At 38.5% G+C, this 16,856-nt stretch overlaps 1 protein-coding gene across 2 annotated transcripts in view; it reads right to left on the reverse strand.

Moving 5' to 3' along the window:
- Window positions 1-280: 280 nt before the first annotated feature.
- The window catches only part of GRIN2A (glutamate ionotropic receptor NMDA type subunit 2A), a 506,391-nt gene continuing 489,815 nt past the window's right edge, over window positions 281-16,856 (reverse strand). Inside the window, exons 14-16 of one of the 2 annotated variants that reach the window (XM_072608879.1) lie at window positions 11,507-13,286; window positions 10,796-10,931; window positions 281-10,635 (exon numbers count right to left, since the gene is read on the reverse strand). In XM_072608879.1, coding sequence (XP_072464980.1) covers window position 10,635; window positions 10,796-10,931; window positions 11,507-13,286 — 1,917 coding nt within the window. In that variant the 3' untranslated portion in view covers window positions 281-10,634. Of the gene's footprint in view, window positions 10,932-11,506; window positions 13,287-16,856 lie in introns of both variants that reach the window. The other variant, XM_072608870.1, reaches the window with a different exon arrangement.

Below are 16,856 nucleotides of genomic sequence, written 5' to 3' on the forward strand. Positions count from 1 at the left end.
GTCATGTCATCATTGCTATGATGGCATGGTCTTTTTTGGCAACAAATTATGAACACAATAAGAAGTAAAACTACCTAATGTTCTCATCTGTCAGGTGAGATTTGAACCCACTACAGTGGGGTCTTCCAGCTCAAACAATTGATGTTTCAGAACTCCTACTCCCTGGCATGTCAGAATCCCACCCCCACCCCAAACCCAAAGAAGGTACAAACACATTTTAAAAGTTTATTCTCAGATACAGTTCGTTTTAGGGGTTCAGATTAAAAGACATGCACTGAGTTTTCGGCAAAAAAAAAATCTCCTTTTGATAGTACCAGGGGATAAGTACTGACCCCAAGGGATTGATGGACTTTTCAGTGTATCAGTTCAGTGTATCTGCCTTACGCTGGGCCAAGCCCAGGAACTCCTATGTCGAGCTTTGACCCTCACCCATCTTCCCTTAAACATCCCTAGCGTACCATGAGAGAAAGAAAAATAAGGTAATTCTTCCTTTAAAGAAATCCCAAATGTACACTTCACAAAGAACATAATTAAAGGAAGCCACACCATTTTATTTCTCCTTTTCATATCAATTGGCAGAAAGTGTCTTTATTAGAAAAATGAAATTTTCATATATTTACATTTTTTACACCATATTACTTGGCACCTTTGTTTTCTGCAACAGTTATATACATTTTAATTTCATTTCACACAGACATTCCAAACCCCATTCCTTAAACATTGTCTACACATTAAACAAAAATGGAGAACACAATACAGGAAGACACACCCAGAGTATATATTTTTCTATCATAAAATATTTTGAGCAAACATATAATTTATAGATATGTTGGAAAATATCTATACAGTATTAGCATTTCTTCATGCAGAGGTTAAAATATGGCAGGGTTATGACCACCTACCAATGAAAATAAGTACATTACAAGGATAACGTAACTTGCATATGATGTTGGAGGGACTGAAGAAAATCAAGTGACTGACATGGGCTTTGACATGTGTGGAAAACGTGCAAAAAAGCATATTTATTCCAAACCAGTTCTACCTGGATGAAAAAAATGGGCCTGCATTTAAGTTTTTAAAGCAATTTAAAAAATATTATTCTATTTTCATTCAATTGCTATTGGGCAGTCCATTAACTTATTAATTGGACAATTAAGTCAGAGTGCAAACTATCAGTGTATAATTTATTCTTCCCCATTTGAAAAAAGCTTTATCTATCAGCTTTTCCAATTAAAGTCCTCTAAAAACAGATTTTTAAAACCACAGATTTATGCACTCAGACATTTCTGACCACTAATCCAGCTTCAAATATATGACAACTATCAAACTCCAGTGAATTCTTCTGGGGGCTAATTGGTGGTGATCATTTTTAAAAAATATTTGCTGTTTATGGAAACAAGAAAGTGTACTTTGTTTTAAGTTTGAAACCTTTAGTACAGTAAGCCAGCTTCTCCTACTGAATAAATCCTTGGAATGAGTAATTCAGGCTCCTTTGCAAACTCCATTCACATCTGCAGGATGTCAGGATCTACCTAGAAGTTGTCTCTATTACTGTCTTATAATGACTACCTAGGACTTGAACCCAGGTCATCCAGACTCCAAGGTAAGGTGTCTACCCACTTTTTCACACTGCCTTATGTGTCAGACTATTTACTGCAGTTTCTTGGAATATGTTGCTAATTCCCCTCTCATTTCCTTAGGGAGGGACAGGTGATTGTCAGTTAACCTTTCCTCCTGAAAGGCTTGGGAAAGCAATGGCATGAGTAACAACAGAGAGTAATTGTCACCCATTCCCTATTTCCATCCCCCTCACCAAAAATATCTATAAAAACTCTTTACTAAAAATGATCTGTATCAGGTCCAAAATTCAGGTGTGAGTCATCCATTTCTTAGCTGGAAGAATTTCCTTTGTGGTCATAGCTCTAATATTGTGTCCACAAACCCAATAAATCTGAGCTATTTGTAATAAAATACATTCAAAAATCAATAATGTTCATTTACTTGAATTTGCTTTACATAGAATAAACTAATTCAATAAGTGTTTACTTGGCAATATAGAAAATTCAATTGAAATCAAAGGCCTGATTTCACTACTCTCTACCACCTCCCACCCCACTTTAAAATGCTTTTCATAGCAAAGAATACATTTTCATATTTTTCAGACTTTTACTGCTCACTCAGATATCAATATACTCTTATTAATAAGAGTCCTTTGGAAACTTGGAACTGCAAAATGTCAGTTTAATGAGAGGGGTCCAAAGTGCCTAAGAAAGGCATTTGTGAGCTAAAAGACAATTAACTTTATTAACTTAAAGTGCCAGTCCTGCTATTATCTATATGCTATGTTAATATCTTTTTGAAAGGTTATGCTAAAAATCCTTTCCAAAGACAGGTAAGAATTAGCTCAAAAGCTTAAAGACTGTGACTACAGTTTATGGAAAGTGTCCTAGGCTTGGAAAAAATATTTCTCTTTGTTTAAAGGAATAGCTAGCTCAGTGGGGAAGGGAAGGAGGGATCCAGAAATGAGTGTGATATAAAAACAAAAATTATCCAAAAGCCTCCCCCACAACATTTTACAAAAAGAACATTTTTCATATCATTGGATGTGATACCAGGACCCTGAGAGATAGTAAATTCCAACTTATTTAATTGCTCATGGTGGTGGATTCTTTTTTCTGATTTCTAATCTGGATATGGAATAGAGGAAAAGGTCCTCTTTAAAGTAATATGGTGGATTTATCTCCCCATCTATTGACTTTGTTTGCAGGCAACTCCAGAGATAAAACTTTGGGGCAAGAGTTCTTAACCTGGGTTCCATGCTATTTTAAAATAAATAACTATTTCAATATAATTGGTTTCCTTGGTAATCATATGTATTTTATTTTATGCATTTGAAAAATTGTTCTGAGAAGGGGCCCTCAGGCTTCAAAAGGGTCCGTAGGCTGCTAAAGGGGTCCATGACAAACAATACTAAAAGCTTTGATGCTTGATGAAGTAAATTGTACATTTGAATATAAGCATAGTTATTTCTTCCCAATATATATTCCAAAGAAAGTCTTCCATATTATAACCTCAAAAATAGATATTCAATGTAGAAATTAAATAAATGTTGTTCTAATGCTTAGAATTAATTTTTACTCTCATCTAACAAAACAAACAAAATATTTTCATCCAGTAAGGAGGAAATGAAGGTCCTTATGCCTTCATGAAATAACCCTACAGAACTCATTGCATTTTCTATCAATGGGATTCCTAAGAATCCTACTCCAACTTCACTGACAGGTGGATTTGGTTTGACAAGAAAGAACTTTCATATTATCTGTTCCATCACTTGGAAATTAACTATTAGTCAACTCTGCTCTCTTTGTAGGGAAAACCAGAACTTCATAATTCAATAACATGGAAAGGGAATATGCTAAACAAATATTCTCTAAGTAAACTTTAATCCACAGTCTAATGTTTAATTAGGAAGGTTAAGGTACTGAGGTATGTGACTACTGTCAGCCTTGCAGAGAGAATAGATCACTACCTGTCCTCAACATCTCTGACAGTAAATTTAGCATTTGATCACACCTACAATGCTTCCACTATGCCGAATCCAATCGTTCTTGCAGATTGGAGTGCCTAAGCAGCTAGGTCTAGGGTTCTTCATTCTTTTGTGTCATGCACCATTTTGGTAGTCCCATCAAATTTGTGGACCATTTCTCAGAATAGTAGCTTTAAATATACAAAATTTTAAACTGAGATTAAATAAAGAAATGAATTGTATCAAACCACATGTATATATGCATGTGCATGTGTATGTTCATAGATCCCACATTAAGAATCTCTGACAAAAGTAAAGTAAGAAGGAAGAATCACCCATAAATATAGTCATCTTTAAAAAATGCCCATTACTGGTTGAAAGAAAATTAGATGAGAAACAATAGATTAGTGTAATTGGGGAGTTTGTTAGAGGGAGGAGAGAAAGGTTTCTTTTTACATGTGCATATAGGGATTACTGTATGTATATGTATGTATGTATGTATGTGCATGTGTATAAATATATATGTACATATATATGTAAGGATGTTAGATCAAAGTTCTGTGGACAAAGAGAATAAATTTTAGTGTGAGGGAAATATGAGTCATGTACAGGAATTGTGTCCTGCCCAGTCCCTTTGAGATTCAGAGAAAGGGGCTGAGATGAAGAACAGGGAGCAATTGTTGTGGGGGGACTTAATAACAGTCTTCAAGTCTCTGCCGGGATAGTGAATGGTAATGCTAAGTGTAGGAAGTTCAAGACATAACAGGCTAGACATTCAGACATTAAAATGTTCACAAACTTCTTGATCACACAGGTTACAAGACAATGGAGTACATAAACAAGAATCCTGGGATCTCCTTATCTGAAATATTTAGAAAAGAATAGAGGACCAAGAAGAGAGAACAATCTCTCAAGCATCTTTCAAGACAGACACACCCCCTTTTAGTCCTAGGGCATTATGGTTTAATATTTGTTGACAAAATGCCCACAAATCCAGATACTGACAGACAAGGAACCTATCCCTTAAAAGTGCACAGAAAACCCCTTTCTTTATAAGATAAAGGATCATCTTTTGAAAATGCCTTTCTATTGTCAAAGATATAAAATCCCTTGGTAATTTCAAGAATGTTCTTTCCTTATTTTTTGAGTTTCTCACCATCACACTTCACCTCCTTTTATTTTTCTCTGGGGAACAGGTTAGTCATTTTACCTATCACCTGCTACAGCTGTAGGCACTTAGGTCCCATCCAAAAATGTATTCCTTTACATGCCCTCCTCCATAACATTCACATTCTCATCCACCAAACGTGGTTTTCATATTATCTCAAAAGAAAAAAGAAAAGCTGTCTCACGGACTTGGCCTTATCTTTTCCCTGTTGTCCAACTGATCAAGGAAGTTTATTTGTCTCTTCAAACCAGGTGCCATAAGGCAAGGGTGGAAGTTTTTTGTGTACTTGAGTAGAAATGAAACGTCCTTGATTGGCTGGGCAAGAGTAGGCAAAAGTACTGTGGCAGACTGAAATTTTTAATGAGTTGCTCCTGCTCTCTAAATGATTTCCAGGAAGCCCAAAACCTTCACAAGGGTGAATGCAGCTTCTAACCTGATCATCTTACTCCTGGGAAGCAATTTAAGCCATGGAGTAATTTATCTGACTGTGGAATAAACACTGGCAATTTTTATGATACTCTCAAGTCTAACCATCATGGGACTGGTTTTCAATAATTGTACTCTTTATATGCACTCAGTTCTCTGTTATATTAATAAACTAATGTAATAGACAGAAAATGTCTTTAGAACAGGAATTATTTTTCTGTAGCCCCCACAGTGCCTAGCACAGTACAAGGCACATAATAGGTATTCAACCTCTTGGTTGATTAACTTTCATTCTCGCAAGAAAGGCAACTGAAAACAATTCCAATGAACTCAGTCCTACATTTTAGCATAGGTACACAAATAACCAGCCCCATTTCCCTCCCCTTTATCTTTGGATGAGGTAATTACTTAGAACTAGCCAATGAGATTCACTCTCAACAGGTGATGATGGGTAAAGAGGAATGGGTGAGGTGGGGAGCGATTAATTCCAGCAAGCCTCAAAGAGAAAAGCAAAGGAAAATTGGAGAGTTCTCACTTATACTTCCTAAGAGTCAAAGAAGCCTCTTTCACTTCTGGGCTATTTTCTGCTTTTCGATTCAGAAGCACCAGTTCATGATTGAGGCCATCTAGATAGAAATCTAGACAAGAGGTAATTTATTATAGTAGAGTCATCTCTAGATTGGATTTAAGAAGTTTAGATTCTGTCCTGTGTTCTCTCCATCTAAGTTTCCTCTTCTGTCAAATAAAGGGGTTGAGTTAGAGTTTTCCAAAGTCAACTCTCAATCTTTCGGCTTTGGGGCACTTCCTCAGAGAAAAAAGTAATAGGGGCCAAATGCCCAGTTCCCACTAGTATAAGCAGTAGAAGAGTTTGGGGCAGGGAGAGGATGGGCAGGAGGACAGGAAGGGTCACTTGTCACTTCCAGAGAGGAGACGCCAGGAAACTGACCTCTACAACACAGACATCATTCAATTAAAATAACCAGAATGGGTTTTCCATATGTTAATATCATAATCACCGTTTAATTTTAACAGTAGTAACTTTACAATATATACATTATTATGTGAATAATACACTCATATGTGTATTAACATGTATATTATATACATGTGTACACTAGCATATTCACAGGATAAGTGCATTTGATTATTTCTGCTTGTTATCAGTGATAAATCTATTTTATTCTAATACAATTTGATGCTAACACAGTACAGTGTAAAGGGACAAATCAGAGGGCAAAAGAGAGTCACCAACTGGGTGACATGTTAAAGCACAGGACCTTTGGAAATCTTACAATCCTGCTCCAAAGAAATGAAAATGGGACTGGTTGGGAAGGAGTAGCAGTTTTATGTTTGTTTTCTGTAAAAAATAAATAAATGAAAACTCTACTGGAAAGAGAAAGACTTTTACACATAAACCCTTGCTTCATTTTAAATAGACTTGAATACATTTGAGTTGTACCAACTTTCCCCTGCATTGAAGTAAAACTATTTCTGTGTGTCTTGTTATCACTGAGTGACAGTCCATCCACAGTAAAAACCAAGTATACCATTTGTCATAACAGCTCCATACTCTGTAAGCTTGGATTTCTGTAATGACCTTATACACTAATAAGCCACCAGAAACAGACTCAGTACTAACACGTACCCTCAATTCCCTTGAACCATATTTAAGTTTCTCAAATTAGTATTTATTTAGGTCTGGCACCACAAGGGATTCCAACACAAGGTATTTATTTCCATGACAACCCAGTTATGAAAGCCGTATATTTTAGTTTTAAAAGAGATAAATTTTTAATCATCACTTAATTAATTCTAATACTTTTGTTTTTCATTAGCATTTTCAACTTGCAAAGAATTCAGGGCATTTGTCATTTCCAGAGAAAGATGCAGAATATTAAATACACATCAGTGTAGACATAGCAAATTGAGTAAACAATACTCAAGTGCACGTCTGCTGTGTATCTTTTGACTAATTAAACACCCACACTATCATTCTCTTTTAAGCCAAAATATTTCATTTGCAAACAAGACTATATATATATTTTTTTCCCAGAGTTAACTCTGAATTGACTCAGCAGCAACAAGGTTTTTGTTTTGTTTTGTTATCGGTTTATTTATTTATTTTTATTTAATTTTCCTTTCTTATCTGGCTGCCATTCTCACCAGGAGAGGAAAAACATAACTCTGGAATCAAACTGCAGAGTAAGGGTAAGAGAAACCAAATATAATCCATGAAATTCCATTCATAATGCTGGCTTGTTCCAATAATATTAATGATCTTAATTTATTAAAGATTGCATTCTTTAATAATAACAAGCAAACAAAACAAACTGTAGTGAGATTTACAACAGGGCTGAAGTACAGTAGTGAGATGATGGAAATGAGGAGCTCCTCTGCCCAGAGTTGAGCTCTGGACCTTAGGAAGTTTCATTCTCAGGATACTGAAGTCTCCATTGACTAAGGGATCCCTAGTAGTCTAGCAGATTGACTATTACTTCCAAAAGTCCCAGTCTGTTTTTAGGTAGGAGTTTATGAACTGAGAGAATATGTTGCTTTCCATGCTGCATTTTAATGTACTGCATGCATCTGTCATGGCTTACACACAGTAACCTGATCATTTGACAACGGTATATGCCTGTCTGAAAACAGCCTGCTAGGTTCTGCCTAAGGATTGATGACTATTTAGGGTCATTCAAAATCATCATGGCACCGAGCAAAGTGATTTAAATTAAGCAGAAAAAGCAAGCCTCTGCTCAAGCAAAACAGGTTCAGCTACCTACCCATGTCTTTCAAAGTTGTCAAAGTAGAATTTTCAAGAACTTGATATTTCACAGCTCCACTCAAAAGCCTTCTTACTTTTGTTCATTCTACTTAACTCAAATACAAGTAACTTGGAATTTATGTTTAAAATATTCTTCTTTCAAAGTAAGGACACTAGGATTGATATGGAATAGTCTTAAAAAAATACACCAAGCCAAATGAATTGGTTTTTGTACGAGTCATAACATAAACCCTTAGGCACAATTACTTTGAAATAACTCATACATTTGTTAGAGGTAGTATGATGTAGCAACAAAAGCTACATCCACGGTGAAGCGAGAGTCAGGAGACCCAGTTCAAACTCTTCCACTTACTACCTGGGTGACCATGAGCAAGTCACCTCTCCCATCTGGACAAAGCTTCCTCGATTGCAGAATGAGGAAGGTCTCTCCATCCCTAACATTTATGACTCTCTATTTCCTGCTTTCTTTAAAAAATCACTTATAATTCTAATAGTTTTCACCTAAATCCATACCCTCCCCCCCCAAAAAAAACAGAAGCTACTTTCTAATTTCTCTATAGAAGAATGAAATTTATAGCAGATATGATGTGATTTTATTTCCTTGGACTACGATAGTCAACTCAATATAATTTCCACACTCCCTGTTATATGTGGAAGCTCCTAAGTTTTGGGGACACATAGAGAGAGAACACGAAACATGGCTAGAGCAGGAACATGTAATTAACCCACATTTCTCAATAATCCACTTAGTGGTTCTGGGCTCAAACATTTTCATTCTCAATAGAGAAAAGGGACAGACAATGTGAGGAATGAAATGTAGGGACTACAGCATTGGAGGTACAGTAAGTTAGTGAGTAACAAAAGTTCTCATATAAGCAAGGCAAAAAGCTCTCAAAGGATTTCTGTACAAAGTAATAAGGTCAAAAAGGGGTGCTAAGCAACCCTAGGGCACGGCAAATTGGGATAATAGTCTTAGGCTTCCCCATTACTATGGGGAACCAGGCAGCTGGGATATGACTGAGGAAACAGAAAAGGAGGCAGCATTGACAAAAAATACAATAAGCATCAGCATGTAACATCCCAACCAAAGTCCCTTTCTTTTCCCCTCATACAAGGCATCATGGGTGAGGGCCCCTCACCCTTCTCACATGGGCAATCAAAAAAGTACAATAAGCTTCAACATGTAACATCCCAATCACAGTACCTTCCTTTCCCCCTCGTACAACAAAGTATCATAGGTGAGGCTTCCTCACCCTTGCCACATAGGCAGTCATACATACATACATACATACATACATACATACATACATACATACATGCATACATACACCCTGCCCCCATCTTGGGGTTAAAGTTGATCTTAACCAGATTTCATCTGGATAAAAATGTGAAGGTGAATGAGAGGTCTTGTACTTCCTAGGGATGGCCCTGTGTGCAGTATTTTTTTCTGCCCCCATCACCATGAAGTTCTCCTAAAATTCCTGAAGCAAGACAGTCTCAAGGTGTAAAGTGCCATAGTGGTTATAAGGGATTTTAGATCCCAATAGGAGACCAGGGAACTTGTTGAAGAGGATATATAACCTCTACTCCCACCTCCACTTCCACCCCCAAAGACTGCTCTGTCTTATACAGAAGGACATGAACCCCTCTGATCATTGCCTAGAGGAATAAATGGGGAAGTAGGAGAGTTCCTTATATATAATGACTTCCTTAGTTTTTCTAGGAAACAGAAACAGCAATGAGGAGAAATTCAGGGAAGGGAGTAGAGGCGATGGAATTGAGGAAATTGGACTAGAATGACCTTTATGGTCCATTCCAGCTAGGAAATTCTACAATTCTACTTTGGCTGTAAGCACAGAGGGATTCTGGGTCATTCAAGGCAACTTTCCAGAGCATATCAGATAAGAGCAGGGATACCTCAGAACACAAATGATTAGGGCAGGAACCTAAATCCTTTCAGGATTTAAAGTACATGTGTTTGTGGGCTGGATTTTTACTTACATTCTACTATTTTATGTGTTTCTTTTTCATCATTGGAGACAGGTCTAATAAAGTGCATATTTTGGATTTAGGTGATAACCAGTTCTTTCTTCTACTTTCATTTTGGTGTGATTTATTAAGGAATATTCTCTTTTTTTCCCCTCTTCAACATGTCCTCTGGAATAAAAAATAAGTAATCCAGTGGATTTAGAAAGGAAAAATGCTTCAATATCTCAAGGACAAGTAGAAGAGGAGGTTGGCCACAAAGAGGTTAATGTGTCAAACCACTTGTCCTACCACAGTTTCTCTATGACTATCAGGATGTAGATATTCAGTTCATGGGTACATGTATTTACGAGACGTATAGGGAGAATTCTGATTTGGGAATGGGGGGAAGGTGGTGGAGGTGGAAATTACAATTCCCCAGAGCAATATGATCAATGTAAAATTGTGTCAGCCTTCAGCAAACAGATGGCATCCTTCTCCTTCTTGATGGCATGAAACATATGGCTGTTGGCTCATGACATTGCATTGACAACTTGGATAACGATACACGGTTAATTAGATGCCACCAGGACCACTTCGTGAGGAATGAGTTACAGGTACTTTTGGAGTGGAGGGGTAAAGAGATACTATACAGCCCTGAGTAGTCACCAGAAGGGGGGAGATGCAAACTTACGTACACACGAGGCTTCATGATAAATAAATAGTGAGGTCCACTGTGTCACAGATGTAAGATCCACATATTGACATCTAAAAAAAATACATATTTTAGGTTATGCAGCTGTGAATTCTGACTGCACAGCAAACTGTTGAGCTCTTAAGTTAGCATTAAGTGCCTGTGAAACCCAACAAAAGAAAGCACTTGACCCGCAAAAACCAACAGCCGAATGGGTTCCTATGGATTCCTCACCAGGAACAGCTGGGGCCTATTATTCCAGATGCGTCTCCATATCTTGATGACAGCCTAGACTGAAGGTAGCCTCGGATGTGCGGACATACCGATTCTTTCCAGGGCCCTGAGTTCTGGGGTCTGGTATGGGCTGTGACTGAAAGCACAATAAATAAAGCTGAAACTACTAGCTATGGGCCAAACTTTCTCATTTTTCGTGCATGTCAATCTCTTCACAGTGCAAATGCATTCTTATTTTTTTATCTGTGTCAAATCATGCATATCATATTGCTTATTCTACACTAGAAAACTGTTCAGCAACTCCAGAGATGGGAAGACAAAAAGCTCTTAATGGAATTTAGGATATGGGAAATCATAAAATAGGACTGCTAAGATAGCAAAACAACATTTAAGCCAACATCCACAAGGGATGCGCCCAGAAGACTTGCCTTTTTTTTTTCCCTTTTTGATTAAGGGCTCACCTATCTCTCCTCTACCACATCCAGTGCACACTTCACAGAAGGAAGGGGTTGCTTCTGTGGCACAGCATGGCACAGGGACATGTATAAAACAGCCATCAAAAATGCCCCCTAACCCTCATTTTCTCTGTGGGGACCCTGATGGAAATCTAACTCAACTTCCAAGATGTTGGCAAATATGTTTCCCTATAAATAAACTGAGAAAGGGAGAGTTAAACATCAGATTCAATGCTAGGCATTTTCTTATACACACGTCTATTGCTGCAGGAGTTGAGGACCCTGGGGGTAGAGTATACAATATTATTATTTGCCACATAAGGCATCACATGCTCGGGAATGTATGTGTCGTTGTGGCCCCGGCTGTCCCTGGAACAGTACGATGACGCCGTTGATCTTAGAGACGACCTCAAGTAGTTGTCATTCCTCACTTGGGAGGGCAATGAGTGTTTGTAAGAGTCAGAGGGACATCTCCCAATGACCAGCCTCTGGTCCTCCTGGTAGGAGTGTAGGAAGGGGTTATCTGAGGAGTGGTCTGGGAACAGAGATTTGCTCCTCTTACTGTCTTCCAGTGCTTGGGAGAGAAGGGAGCCCTTGTTCCCTGACAGTTTGCTGGCGGGGACACTAAACAAGCTCCCATACAAATTCCCTTCCAAGAGTCTCTCCTTGTCCTTTAAGCTTATGCTCCGAGAGGGTCTTCCGAGGTCAATCTCCCTGGGCTTGTCCAGGATGTTGTCATAAGAATGTTGCCGGCTAATCCTCAATTTGTTCTTCTTCTGGAACTGAAGGGCATTGTTCTGAACCCAATCCTGCTCATACGTCTCATCAGGGTGGGCAGGATTGGCTGTGGTTTCCTGCAGCATCTGGTCCTCATCAATATCATAGAGGTTACCCATCCTCAGGCAGGAATCACATTTGTAGGGGGATCTGGTGGTGTAATGACCAGTGTAGTTGGGCAGGTTGGAGAGACAGCTCCTACAGTGGGTGGAGTTCTGCCGGTACCTGTCACTCCCCTCACTGTGGGGAGAGCTCTTTTCCTTCAAGGTGTAATGCTTGGAAAAGAGTTTGTACTGGTCGTTGTTGGGGACGTTGCCATCTTCGTTGTGCAAAGGAGTCCTGTTCACAGGAAGCGTAGCATCGCCCTTTTGATAGTTGTCATTGGGATCCTGGTACACTTCAGGGAAGTCCACGTTCTCAGGAAGGACAAGATTTTCAATAAACTGAGGTTGTTCTATGTGGAAACTGGGCTCCTTCTCGGCATCAATGGTGTAGATCTTGTCCCTAGGGGAACTGGCTTTGGTTTTCAGGTAGGTGAGCTCAACATCACTGCAGTCCTTGGGGAACTTGGAGGCCACAGACCGCTTTTTAAAATTGTCCTTGGTCTTGTGGTGTTTGTTATTGTTCTCGAGTTCCATGTGGCATGTGGCCCGGCTTGAAGCTTCTGAGATGTCAGAGTGAGCAATCTCTTCAGGAAGGTACCTGGGACTCTTCAGAGAGTGGGTTCTGTTCTCCACCAAGCCATTCTCCCTCTGTTGAGTGACTGGGTTCTGGCTCAGTGAGTCTTGGCGCAAGGACTCCATGGACTTTTTCCAAAGTTGCCGGGGTCTAGAGTTCCCTTTGGACTCTGTGCTCACAGCAACCTCCACTGTGTTAGGATTGGACTCATTCAAGGTAAGGGGATGCTGTCCCTGGAAAACATAGTTATTGAGGTTGTCTTTATGCCTATTGGCCACAAATGTCTGAAGTTCATTCATGTTGTCCCCAAAAACGTTGTCTTTTCCATGAAAAGATCTGTTATCAGAATATATCAAATTCCCTTTATCTGGGACCATATCCATGATGAGGGAGCCTCTTTGGATATAATCAGTTGTTCTTTTGGGGGAATTAATTCTGGAGGAGTTCAGGTTGGACATGTTAGAAATATTTTTGGCTGACCGTAAGAGTTTTAACATGTTGCTCTGGGAGCCAGTCAAATTAAAATCTGGTGACTTCTTTTTCTCCTCAATGTGCACTCCATGAATGCAGCTGTAAATACCCTGTGAGTAGAAGGAAGTAAAACATTAGTAGTAGAAGAAGATTTGGGATCATTTCACAAAATTCATAAAAATTCTGCTTTACAGATGTATAAAACTGAAGTACTCCCTTGCCTCAACAGATGCTCTCATGAGAAAAGCAAAATCTTACCCTGAATATTTGACTTGTACCTAGTCAAAACTTTCTTTAAATGACTTATGAACCCATTTGAACACCAGATCCATCTACCTGACCTATGAATGTCCAATGTATTTTCAAATAGCCACACATGACCAACCAGTCACAGAGAAGGGTCAATTTATGTTGTGGGCGCAGTGGGGTGGTAGGGAGGAAATAAGAGGTGATGACATCACACATACATACATAGGATGGATTAAGCAATTTCAATTTATCAGGCAAGGATATTACCTCACTCTCCTACAACTCAGAGAGGTGACCCACTAGACATCTCAGAAGCTTCAAGCCGGGTCACATTGTGGAGTTCAGTTTCCAACCAATTCCGGGCTCTGTTTTTTTACCCAAGATACAGGAGCTTTCTTAACAACATTTTCTTCTTTCCTTGGGTCCATATATGCAAGGGGAAAATATTACTGAGCAATTACACACACACACGCACACATCCGTATCAGCATATCAGCATATTATAGATATATATGTACATACATTTATTAATATATTAACATAAAAATATGTCTATCATCTATCTAATTGTGTCTATGTGTGTATGTGTGTTCATGTGTGTGTATCTCCTATTCTATCTCCCACTCTATGCCTGTACATACATATTCAGTCATGTCAGAGATACATTACTTTTTTCACCTTTTCATTGTAGAATCCCTGACTTCCTTCAAATCACAGTTCAAATGGTACTTTTTTCATCAGGCCTCTTCTGATCTCTATGCTAAAACCAGTTATTAGTACTACCTTTCCCTCTTAAAATTGTTTTCTCTTACAATGGCCCTCGTACCATTCAGTCACCCTATAAATGTGTGTGTGTGTGTGTGTGTGTTCGTCCTTCATTGCTGAAGACCATGCCATCAGAGAAATGATGACATGACTTACACTTGACTTTGTTTTGAGAGAGGAAGGGCTGTGCAGGTCATCAGCCTCACTTCTCCTCCAGAGTCATCTGAACCCAGTGACCAGATATTCATCAGGATGACTGGAGATGACCCAAGATAAGGCAATTGACTTGCCCAAGGTCACATAGCTAGTGTCAAGTGTCTGAGGTGATATTTGAACTCAGGTCCTCCTGACTCCTGCACTGATGTTTTATCCACTGCCCCACCTAGCTGCTCCCCCTATAAATGGGATACCTGCCTGAAGGCAGGATAGGTGAGCTCTAGGTCATTAAGGAAAATTAGATTGTTTACTTTTATTTGTTTTCTTGTGTACATGGCTTTTTCACCTAGTAAAATGTACCTCCTGGAGGGCAGGCTTCGTGTCTGTGATTGCATCCCCGGTGCCTTGCCTGTAATAGGCACTTAATGCATATTTGTTGAATTAAAGTGAATTGCAAATAAATTTGGAAAATGGCAATGTCCTTTTACAACTGCTATTTCAACATTTTGCTTATAGGTCTTTTGAGCTCCCAAAAAATTAAATTCTCCCTAAGCTCAGGTACAATAAACTGAACTGGTAGGTAACAGGGAGAGAGGAGAGTGCTTAGAAATACAACTTACTACTTAATATTTGAGGGGAGGAGAAAAATTGCCTGAGATAGACAAACAAGAGTGAACAACTTGTTTTGTACAAGTCAAGAAAAAAGGGGTACAAATAACATTGTGTAGTATGGTGTCCACCACTTAATATTTTTTTGTCAGAAACTGTGTGAATTATTCTTATACTAAAAAACAGAACTAGAGCTAGAAGAAGGCTTAGCATTCATCTATTCTCTCATTCTCCAGCTGAGGGAGGTCAAGTGACTTGTTCACAGTCACATGGTCAGTAAATGTCAGAGTTAAATCTGAGCCTAGGTCCTTTAACTCCAGACCTCTATAACATGTGCTTTCCTTTCTTCTGAATTAGACATCTTTTAAATAAGATCCTGCCTTGAAAGGAATGTATCCATAAAACCACATTCACTGAAACATCAATGTATCAAGAACGGAAAGTGGTTTAATTTGTGTAAATGCTCACAGATTTGTGGCTAACTTTACCTCCTTTCCAATATCTTACTTTCTATCCCTTCTTGAAGAATATCACCTCTATTCTCCTTGCTTCAAGTGGTAGCAAAGAGGAATATGAGAATCCTAAAATGCCCTACCTATATATAAAAGTCATTGAGCTCTAGTGGTCCAAAGTCCTTTCATGTCTTTCTCCATGCCAAAACTTAGCAATTAATATCCCCCAGTCTAAAGGAATGATACTATTCACAGTGGCTACTTTTCTACAACTTCACCTTCCCTAAACACTGGGCTACGGGATATATCCCATCCCTCACCCTACCTCCTTTCAAACTGACTGCTTTTTTATTACTATCCAAATTCAATTTTAGACTTCAGTTGAGGTATTTCTGGCACAAACTTTAGGAGAGGAGAAATAGAAAAAAATCAGCTGATAGAAGGATAGAATAATTTTCTGGGGAGGGGAGGCATCAAATCTGAATTTATTGGTGTAGCAAACTCCCTGGGAAGAATCATACCCTCCCGGTGCATATCAAGCACTTATTGTGCTGTAACTTAGTCTTAGAGACTTGCCTGGATCATTGAGAAATTAAGTGAATTGCCCAGTATCATAGAGCCAGTAGGGGTCAAAGGCAAGACTTGTACTCAGATTTTTTGACTCCAAAACCAGATCCATCCATCATACCATGTAGTCTTTCTATAAATATAGTATATCTATATGTAAGAAGGAGTATGGTTTGTTGAATAAAAGACCAGCATTGGAAGACCTAGATTTTATTATTCCTGCCTTTGTCACTTTGTAATTGTGTGATCAAGGACAAGTTATTTAACCTCTTAATGCCCCAAGTAAATCCTAAGATTATAGGTTGCAGATGAGTTGTCAATGTATATCAGTGGAAGAGATTTCCACACTGAGTTCCATGTGTCAATAACATCACAGGTCTGAGCAAACAAAAAACAGAATATATGTAAATGTATAATATGCACAATATTATATGTGATATGTCACACATATATTATACAAACACACACACATACACACACAAGACCATGGAATGGAGTAGGTTAATTGACTTATATTGGTATTGAACCTCTGAGTCAAAGATCCTTGAATATCTTTCTTTTCATATTATCTTATCACATTATCATATGTGAAGACTTTTATAAAAAAGAAAATGTAACATATCAATATTCATGCAAAACATATGCTTAATATGGAATGCCACACTGGTTCCTTGGTGAGATTACCCATATAAGCTGTAAATTTCATAAAACTATTTCAGAAGCAAAGCCTCTGCACTGGGATTTCTTTCCTCCCCATAGTGTTATCAGTTTCTTCTTCATTTGTATAATTCATAGACGCCCGCTGCATTCTTTTGGAACATGTAATAAGATGCCCTGGTAATCATGGGAAGGAACTTTGCAGGAGCTAGAGGTCATCAAAAA

This window comes from Notamacropus eugenii, chromosome 1 (assembly GCF_028372415.1).
Source record: "Notamacropus eugenii isolate mMacEug1 chromosome 1, mMacEug1.pri_v2, whole genome shotgun sequence".
NCBI classification, from domain to species: Eukaryota; Metazoa; Chordata; class Mammalia; order Diprotodontia; family Macropodidae; genus Notamacropus; species Notamacropus eugenii.